Here is a 10,410-nt window from a genome sequence, read left to right as displayed (position 1 = left end):
TGTTGTTCATTAAAAACAATAAAAAGAGAATTTAATAACAATCAAAAATGAAATTTATAAGTTTGCTTATCTAGAAAAAAGTTTTAACCTATAGGTTTAAAACGTTGTATAAGGCAGCAACACACCAACAAAATGTCAGAGAATAGAGCAAGCCCACATCCAGTCATTTTAAAATAAGCTTTTAGTGTAGGTAGCCATATTTGTAAAGAAAATAATTTCACAAACTGCAGTCAGTTCAAATCCAGGTAATGAAAATTAACTGAAAAGTGACTTCCTTTTGTTCCTGATTTATTATTTACATTTAAATACATTACTTTTGCTTCTTTATTTTAGTAGCCTAATGCAAATAAAAATTCATAACCCCCCAAAATTCAACGTGGTCACTACTGGATAATTGACCTATCGGCAGGCACCCAGAGGACTTGATTTCTTCCTGCACTACAAATTGTAATTTTAAGCCTTTTGAACCTCAATTTTCCCCACTCTGTAAAATGGTCTATGGATTTCTGTCAACTTTGTAAAGGATCACACTCGATATTTAGTAGCATTAAATATCCTGTAAAAATGTGCCAGTAAAGTAGCACACATTGCTATTTACTATCTGTGTGGACATATTTAGATTCCAAATCATGTTCACACTAGTTTGGCTGTTTTGATTGACTACCAGATTTAAAAAAAGAAAAAAAAAAACAGAAGAAGAAAACCACAGAAATTATTTGGCTAGTGATGATTTTTTTCTTCCCTTTTCTTTTTTTGGACTAAGTCAGCCCAAATCAGTCTAAAAATTGAAACCATTTAGATGAAAAGAGTACATACTATTAACTCTGTAAGGGAAACAAAACCAAGCATTTCTTCAAAAACATGGTTCTTGTCATCGTTCATGGCTGGGCTGGAAAAACAAAAGAAAACAAAATAGAAAAGTGCCCCTTCACTTCATCCTTGGCATCCTTTAACATCAATGTCACTTGCTGTGATTTCTGCTGGGCAAGGGAAGGCACTGTCCTTTGGATCTCAGCACATTTGACAAGTCCAGACAGTCTGGGCATGCTGTATAATAAAATAAATACATTAGTAAGACCATTTCCCCCTTCATTTCAGCCCAGGCATAAGATGAGTTACTTAAAATTCAAGTGCCAGGAAAGCCCATTGTAAAAGGAAAATATTTTCAAGTGAATTCCGTTTGATTTTTTTTTTTTTTTTAAAACAGGGGCTCCTTCCAGGCTCTCACTCTCTTTCACCCCAGACTCTGGAAACCAATTAGTGTAGCACAGAGGCCACAGACTAGGTTGAAATGGTCCCTTTTTATTTTTAGGGGATATAATTTCAGTCTGGATGTCTAGTCAGTTGTCACATAGTATACTTAGCACACTTCTTTCTCTCATACAGATACATTGGACTTCTGTCCAGAAAATGCATAGATCTTTGAGCCTGATTCCTAGAAAGGAATTAGATCTGGTTGCCATCCAAATCCTTCAGCTCTAAAGTGGCATAACATCACAGGGCCACCTCTTCTTTCACAGACAACCTCATCAACCAAGTTTTCTAAAAGCCTTTTCTCCCTTGTCTTCTGCCTTCTAGCATTTCAGCGGCTTTTCCTTTCCTTGTGCTATTTGCATACAATTCTGGAAACCTCTTTTTTCATCTTCCAAAGTAACAGAGAAAACTGGAGTAACTTCGGTTTTCAGAATGTTTTTGAAGTGCTTATTTTGGGTAGCTTATTTTGAAGAATGTATCCAAAAGACAAAAAATGGAAACAATTAGCCTTTGCCTCTCCTCACCTTTCTCTCCTGAACCTGACTTAATTCATGGAGGGCAAAAAGAAAAGAAAAGAAAAGAAAAAAAGATCAGCTGAGTTAGTCTTTTCTTTCTCAGGAACAACATTGCAGAGATAAAGAGGTGAGTGAGCGAGTGAATGTGTGTGTGGGTCTGTCTGTCTGGAGCATTGAAAGGCTTGAGGAAAGGGAGTACAGCTCAGCAGATGGGAAAGAACCTAGGGTCGCCCTCCTAGATCTGAGCTAAGCGTCCCAGCAGCTCCCCTTGTCCCCTGCAGAGTCCTGCTCTTTGGAATTGTGCCAGGACCTCTGACAGTGCCTGGCAGGTCGTCGGGAGGGTGGGGGCTTAGGTGTTCTTTTTGCAGAAGACGCCCATTTTGCGGAGGGGGGGTGTACTCCCTTATTTTCCTGGCGCCCTGTAGCCCGCGCCCCCCTTCCCAGTCCCCTGTCATTTTTTACGCTGATCACACTCCTGATGATAAACTTGCAGCTCAGCTTCCAGCCGCCTGCTTGACCCGGGAGCACCAGCAGGCTGCGGGCCTCGCCCTCCGCTCCCTCCTCTCCTCGAAACCCCGCGGCTGCGGGGCTCGGGTGGGGGTCCGACTGGGCCGAGACTGCAGGAGGGGCGTGCAGGGATGCGGGGTCCCGCCGGGGAGCGCGCACAGAGCGGCGCCTTGGCCGCCCTGCTTCCTGGAGCTGTGCTCCTTTGACCCCAGTGGCAGTCCCTGTCACTGCACCGCTCGCGCTCCCTCTGGCTCGCCGCGCCCTCTCTCCCTCTCCTCACCCCCTCGCTCGCTCTCTCCCCAGATCGAGGCTGCTCGGGTCCTCTCTGCCCCCCCCCTCCGCCTCCCTCTCGCGCCGCGCCCCTGGTCCCCTGCCCCAGCTCGCGGCGGGACCTTCGAGGTCGAAGGTTCTGGCCCGCCCGCGCCCCTCGTCGCCCCCGCGCGCCCCCAGCGCTCCTCCAGCAGGCTAGGGCGGCTCGGCGATGGATCGCCTGCACACAGGGCGCTGAAGGCATCCCTGGGACCCGGAGCGCAGCCCGGGAAAGGTAATCCGCCCCGGGAAGGGAGGCGGAGGGCGGGGGAGGGGGAGGAGGCGGCCGGGCGCCCGGTGCCGAGCGCGAGAGGAAGGGAAAAAAAATGCACACACAAAGCGGAGCCCGGGTGAGAGGTGCCTTGTCACAGGCGCGTGCGACGGGCTCGGAAGCTGCAGACCGCGGCTGCCCCGGTGCCCCTGACATTCGCTGAGCGGACAATTTAGGAGCTGGGGAGGGTTTATTTTCAAACCTCGAGAGAAAGCGAATTCTTTTTTGGTGGCTGTCTTCCCTCCTACTCCCCATCTTGCTCCTTTTCTCTTCTCCCCTCCCCCCAGCCCTCGGCCCCCCGACCTCTTGGGGTCCCCACCTCCCGATCCCTCTTCGGTCTGGATTTCTTAGGAGGGCGATGTCCGTGAAAGGCAGCGGCAAAAGCCGGGCAGCGGGGATGGGGGTGGGAAAGAAGACTCCAGCGAGCTGTTTACTAGAAAGTCCCGGGGTTATGTGTTCGAGCCGCCCCGGCCTAGGCCGGCTCGGGTGCATTGTGTTGGCTCGAGCCCCGGGCGCCCGCGGCCGCCCGAGGCCAGGTGCAGTGGCAAGGAAGGCGCCGCGCAGCTTTGTGCTCTGGCTGCGCCCCGTAGCCACCCCCGGGGCCGCCCGCGCGCACCGCTCTTGCGCGGGGCTGTGCTCAGTCTGTCCCCGCGCGCCAACCTCACTCTCTGCCGCCGCCTCGGGTCTCCAGGATCGCAGCCTGCGGAGCGATCTGGTGACCCGAGCTGGGGCCAGGGCTGTGCAGCCGGGGACAGGCAGCAAGAAAAAGTAACCGTTGCCACCGGATTTCTTCTCTATAGAGGCTGGAGTTTTTTTGGTTTTTTTTTTCTATTTACATGTAACAAGGTTATCTTTGTAAAGCCTTTGAATTCGGGGTTTTGCGGCCTAGGGGACATTTTTTTTCTAGAGGTTCAGAAGGGAGTTGGAATCCATCAGTAAGAAAATAAATGAGGGATGGTGCCCCAGTAGGGTTGATTTATAACGTTTTCCCTCCCCTCCCCGAACACCCCAAATTAAGTGCTAATGCGGGTCTTGAAAAATGTGCAATTGATTTGTGATGCTGCAAGCACATAAGTCCAAGCAGGTCGGGGTGGAAAAAACACACAAAACTTTATGAAAGAAAAGATTTCCAAAGAGGGTGGGAACCGGTGGCCTCACACCCCCCTTCCAACGGGTGGCTGGCTCCCTCCCTTCCTTTTTCAGCCGCTCCTGGAAGGAGCCTGACAGCTCCAGGGCAGAGAGCAGGGAGGAGGCCGTGGCTCCAGGCTCCGGCTCCGCTCTGTGGGTTCGGGGATGCCAACCCGCCCAGGAGGCTGACGTCGGGGACGTGGGGCTGTGTTGCCCTACCGAGGATGGCGCGGTGTCAGAGCCATTGGCCGTCGGTGGTCATCAATCAATTCCGGGCTGGGGGAGAGGGAGAGAAAAAAACACAGGCGCCCAGCGGACCTGGGGCCGTCAGTGCTAGCGTCAATAGTGCCAGCAACGACTGCGACAGCGGAGGCGACGCGGTGGCAACCGGGGACTGAGCGAGTAAGGCGTGCTGGTGCTCCAGGAAGGAAGGGGGAGCTGTGGCCCGGACCAGGCAGTGAGCCGGGAGGGCAGGGCAAACGTGTGTGTGTGTGTGTGTGTGTGTGTGAGAGAGAGAGAGAGAGAGAGAGAGAGAGAGAGAGAGAGAGAGAGAGAGAGAGAGAGAGAGAGAGAGATAGCTGTAGCCCCCCTCCAACTGCCCAGCCTAGATTTAAAACAAACAAACCAATCCAAAGTAGAGAATTCTGCGCCCCCACCCCGCCCCACCATATATAGACTCCACGCGTGGTCTGAGGCACGGGAGAAAGTCTTGCCCTCCCTCTGAAACTATGTGCCGGCCGGGTGTCTGCAGTGCTGGGGACAAGTTCAGGTGTAAGTGCGATGGGAGGGAGGGCGCTCTGTGGACAGAGGCACGTGGAACTTTATGTCAGCATCCCCCCAAAAAACTGGCAGAGAAGCCGCGGAGAAGACGTGTGGGCATCGCTCCCTCATGCAGGGATGAGTAACTGGAAGTGGGCATAAAAGAATGAGATGAGAGAACTCTCGATCTGTGAGGCAGAGGGAGGAGAGGGCAAAATTTGGCGGAGCTGGAGCAGGCGAGTTCCAAAGTCCCTGCACGCTGTCGGTGGGGCGATTTTCTTGGGGCCAGCGATTAAACTGTGCATCCTTGTTTAAACCTGAAGTCGCGGGCTCCTTTCTCATAGGCTTGGCCAGGCAGTGCATTGGGAGAGAGGTCATGAGTTGTTGCCTTGAAACTTTTAGTAAATTGGACTTCTGGTTGTCTAGGAGGTGGAGACAGTTATTGAGGTCTTCAGTTTTTAATCCCTTCATTGCCAGCAGACTTTAAAAGGTTTTCCAAGTAGATTCCTGAAAAAGAACATTTCTAGTTGTGCAGCTTAAGGAACAGAAGATGTGATTGCTGTCTAGGAAATGCAAAATGTGCTCACGTGATCTTTTTTTTTAAGAAACTCTAACACCAGCATGAATGTTTGCCAGTGCCAGCGGTTCTTAGGTTTTCTTTAGGCATCTTGGCATTTTGTATTGTGTACCTTTGTGGGGCAAATGCTTTGAAGTATAAAATGAAAATTTAAAAAAGAAAACTGCTCTCTTTGAGTATTGTGTATAAAAAGTTAATGTAAGTGTGAAGAGGGTGAGATGCACCAAAATATGGTCATTTCGAAGGCTTTACTGCCTAGATATCGGAAGCAATATCTAGGCAGTGTTTTCTGGCTTTTTGTCTTTTCCTAAATTCTCAGGTGATGGGAGGTGATTTTTCCGATTGTGTGTGCCGTGTCTCTGAAAGTTTACAACAACAATTACAACAAATCAGTCTTTTCCATGTGTTTGTACTTAATATTTTTAGAACATACTCATTTTGAGATGTAGGTGGAGGTGAACCTAGCATTTTAAAAAATAAGCCTCTTCTTGACTTGTCTGTAAAGGTGTAATGAAAGTTTTGAAGCTCTCTGCCTCAGTCTGACATTTCCTTCAAAGGACTCCAGATTAAAGAAGATAGACGCTGCAGGTGCACTGTTTCGATAAAACATTTGAAAGGGAACATGGCAAAGATGAATTCAAATGAGGTGCCCGTCACCCATTTAGCCCTTCAGAGTTCCAGGGGTCTGTGCATGCTGATGGAAAGATGTTCTTCTATTTGTCTTGGTGGCGCAAAGGTGCAAAAAGGCATAGGAGTTTCCTCACGGAAAAGGCAATCCGTAGATTGACTTGAGGATAGAGGGGACCATTTAGAAGTATGAGATGATCACTTTCCAAGTTCTGTCTCTTCCTGGCTTCAAATGGAATTGCTTCAGAGGGTGTCTTATTAACTACTACAAGTCATTGCCTAGGTGTTTACATATTAAGTATGTATATTTTATTTCCAAGCCACATTCTGCTTAGTTTAGTTACTGAACTTACTTCAAGAAACATTTAAATTCTTTCTGGCACTGGGTGCAGATTGTTACTCCAAGGTCATAGTAGTCTAGACATGAGTTTGGTTTCTTTTGCTTCTAAATGTTCACACAATAGACATTGATGGAAGGAACATAAGAATTGCCAAGTAATTTTTTACCACTCTCTAATTTATTCAAACACTAAGTTCTTGTAGTCTGAAAAATGTGTATTTTTCCCCCTCTGTGCTTTGATGGCTAACATTCTTTTTAATGACAGTCATTTCTAGAACAGGAAGATGTTTTCGTTTGTATTTACTTTTCAGAGCCACGCAATTATGCAGTTTTGCGCTTCAGTAGTGTCTCAAAAGAGAATTACAGTACTTAGAACAGGACTGCAATTTGAAGCAGGTGTTGTGTTTTACTGTTATGCAAAATAACAGTAAAATATAATTGTGGGGGAAATTAAGGAAACAGCTGCAAACTTGGTATGAAAACTGCTACATTATGATTTGTAAGCAGTTCTTATAGCTATCTTACAGGGAAACATTTGAACTCAGTTAATCCCACTAGTCTGATTGTCTCTCAACTGGTGCTTAAAGGAGTCGTACCTCCCATGAAGTCAGGAAGAAGAAAGAGGAGCCAGGAGACTCTGTTTAAAATGCCAGAGCACCAGGGATTCATCTCTTGGCAGTGCAGTTGTATGCTAGGAACGCAGGCAAGGTGGGTGTTATTGGGCTTCCCTACTATGAAGATGGCAATGATTTGAGGAGAACACTGTGGAATTTCTTAGCTCAGCTAGCATATGGAAGTCTACCCGAGCCCCGGGCTGTAAAATAATAAAATAAATGGCCTATGTCAAGCCATCTGCCTTTTTCTTGATATTTTAGGTGTTTTATGCCAAATTTAAATCTCATCTTATTATTCTAAATATTTTTATTTGAGATAGCAGCTAAGATTTCTGAAGCTTAACGGGGCACGTGGCAGATGTCTTCTGATGTATGTATAGCATTTAAAGTAAGAGCAAGGGTTACCCAAGGGTTACCCAAGGAGCTCGCTGTGCTTCATGCTTCTTCTCTAGCGTGTTGATCGAGTCCAACAGCTTCTGTGGTGAGCATAGCGGTCTGTGCTCACCTACCATAAAAACAGACATCTTCACTTCTCCACCCAGTGCAGCAACTAATATATTAATATTTATGAAAAGAACCAAGACTAATGGAAATTGTTTTTTTAAAAAAATGAAAGTAACTAGTGAGAATTACGTAGCACCAACAGTGAGGTGGTGGATGTAATGGTTGTTGTCAGGGCTGGGAGGAGGAGGCAATGATGGCGTACCAGTGGTGGTCCAATCCTGATGCAACTGGAGTGTTTAAAGAAATTGAACTCCATTTAGCAAGAAAGATTTGTCTTATAAACTTCTTGGTCAGAGAGAAATGCATATGTATTAGACATTATAAATTTGTGGAACTGTTTGAGGGGAAGAAAAGTTTTGTGTAATGTGTGCATATTATGTAAGTATTATGCACACATATCTGTGATAAGCACAGAAATTTTAATGCACATTTGTCATTGTGTCCCGTGGATCTTTTAAGCATCAAGATTTCAAATGATTCAACTTCGCAAAAACCAAACATTCCAATTAGCAGGGAAGGCTTGGAAGAGTCTTCGTGTCGAGCACAAACCATTTATAGCTAGACACCATGGCAACTGTGGATTTGCCCCTTCCATAATTCATGTTAAGTGCCATAATTATAATTAAAGAGGAAATCTTAGTTCAAACTCCATTGAGACGATTTGCTAGCGTCCAGCAAGGTCCTATACAGTGTAATGTCCACTCAGACGTACATGCAGGGAAGAAGTTTATCTGTGAGGCAACAACACTGATTCAGATTTTTCCTGAACTAATTTTTGCATTTAGATGTCAGGTTTCATGTCTCTTAGAACTTTCCTTTTCTTTGTTTTCATCATGCATACACACACATGGTTATTTTTTTCTTCTAGAAACGCACAGCGGTATTGATGAGTAGATCCTTGGATTCAGAGGTCGGCTGAAACGCATCATGCCTGTTCCCATCTTTTGCTCCGGAAAGTTGTGAATTGCTCCTGCCTATAGGGAGGAAGGATGGCACATGGGATTCCTTCTCAAAGCAAAGTTACCATAACGGTGGATGAGTACAGCTCAAACCCCACCCAGGCATTCACGCACTACAACATCAACCAGAGCAGATTCCAGCCGCCACATGTACATATGTAAGTATTGCTCATGCACTTAAAAAAAAATCAAGAAAATAGAAATAAAATGGAAGAGAACCATTCTCTCTTAGCATTGTGCTAGGGAGAATAAAAATAAATGATTTACAAAACAGATGGGTGTCTGTGGTTTCAAATCCAGTTCAGGAGAAATCTCCTAACAGTTCAAATTTTCGGAGCGCATTCAACCACATTTGACATTAGCTCTTCAGAGTGTTTGAAGGGTTGTGGTAGATTGTTCACCTCTTGTAGATAAGAAAAGAGGGGCTAAGGTATTTTTCTAATGCCCCACAGTGAATTTTAGCATCATCGCCTGACCCTTAGTTTGGTTTGCTTTACCCTGCATTGCTTACTTTCGTGATGAAATGCTTCTTTAAAATTTCTGTAGTATTTTCTTATACTTCACCCCACCACCCCCTTTACATTCAGCTGGGAAATAGGCCTAATTGGGCCTAATTGTCCAGCTACTGCTAACTCCATTGTCTTGCCTGTTGCTAGTGAAACGTGTGCTGCATGCTGCACACTCAAAAGGATGTGGGACAAAGGATTAAAGAGGGAGAGGAGAACGGTTGGCTCCAGGAATTGTCCTTTTCTCTCCCTCCCTAATACTACTTAAGACATGTGGAGGTTAAAGTGTTAGGAGTAAAGTATGGAAGAAACCCAGAGGCAAGGGTTTTGCAGCACCTGGTTGCACACCACTCTCTTTTCTGGTCCTCTGCTACAGGATGTGCTGGGCTTGCAACAGAAAAGGGCAAAAGGTCACCATCTCTCTTGTTTATCCAAGGCCCAGTGCTTATTCTCTATGAGACCCTTCCGATGTCTAACATGAGTCTTTCATAGGAGGACTAAACTGCTTTGAAAACTATTGTATTGTCAAGATAGAAAGGAGGTTAGGACTCTGTTGAATGTTTTTCCCATTTCTGGTAGAATTGAATTCAGGCATGTCCAAGTCACAAGCTCTGTTTCTTAGCCATTGTTTTATGTGGGCATTTAAAACAAGAGTAGGACCCCCTCCCAAACAAACCCACAAACCCTTCTCAAATTCAGAAACACTAACCAGACAAAAAGGTATTCTTTCTTGACAGCTTGGATATTAGGATAAAAGGTAGGATATTGGTTCGCAAGTATGTTCTAGAGAGCCCTTCAGTTCCCCAGGACAAGATTTACTAAAGTAGGAAAGCTACAACAGCATGCTTGAACAACAACAAGAAGAAGGAACAAAAAAATCCTTGCAAATGGCTAGTGCTAAACTATAAGAATTTTTTATATTTCCTTTAAATTAGATATGTTCATGATTATAAAGGATTGCTAACATGATTTTAAGGAAAAGTTTTTAAAGTGAATGTGATTTTTCTTGGTTAAGATGGCTTTTGGAACAATATGTGTCTTTTCAAACATTCTTTTAAATTCTGTTTCTATTATTTGTTTCCTTCAAATATGCTATAAAACTTTTACACGCTGTATTTTAGGAAAACTTTATATGGATTTTGCTGGTGCAATGCTTTGTGTTAAGTAATCACAAAGAACTTTGTGGCTCTTGTTTCTAATGAGGCAGAAGAAATTATGTTTTGCCAAGATTCTTTGGAAAATGACTGAGGGGAAGTTCAGCTTAGTCTTCAGGTCTGCAGACAACTGGTGAACTGGGAATGCACAGAGGCATTTTAAAAATCACATAACCTTAGAACTGATCTACTTAGATCTGGGCATATATAGTTTGAACAATCTAATTATACAGTTTTTGAAAACTATGGCTTGAAAAATGAGGTTTGCAATTGCGCCTTAGACAGCTATATAGCCCTTTGATCCAACTCCCAATCTGGGAATAGAGGATCCTTTCCAGGTGGCTCCAGTTGGCCTTTTGACTTTCTTTACCAGTGAGGCTGACTTC

The 10,410-nt window shown here is 45.3% G+C and overlaps 1 protein-coding gene across 5 annotated transcripts in view; it reads left to right on the top strand.

Annotated features, from left to right (window-relative positions):
- Positions 1-1,659: 1,659 nt before the first annotated feature.
- Mpped2 (metallophosphoesterase domain containing 2) overlaps positions 1,660-10,410 on the top strand; it is a 173,803-nt gene continuing 165,052 nt past the window's right edge. The window contains exons 1-2 of one of the 5 annotated variants that reach the window (XM_020188145.2): positions 1,660-1,896; positions 8,274-8,522. In XM_020188145.2, the coding sequence (XP_020043734.1) occupies positions 8,395-8,522 (128 nt within the window). In that variant the 5' untranslated portion in view covers positions 1,660-1,896; positions 8,274-8,394. Of the gene's footprint in view, positions 1,897-2,327; positions 2,821-4,072; positions 4,387-4,561; positions 4,756-8,273; positions 8,523-10,410 lie in introns of those variants that run through there. The other 4 variants (XM_074043352.1, XM_074043355.1, XM_074043360.1 and 1 more) reach the window with 4 other exon arrangements.

Source organism: Castor canadensis, chromosome 1, assembly GCF_047511655.1.
Source record: "Castor canadensis chromosome 1, mCasCan1.hap1v2, whole genome shotgun sequence".
Taxonomy (NCBI): domain Eukaryota; kingdom Metazoa; phylum Chordata; class Mammalia; order Rodentia; family Castoridae; genus Castor; species Castor canadensis.
The sequence above is the reverse complement of the archived record's forward strand: the minus strand, read 5'-3'. Positions and strand labels throughout refer to the sequence as shown.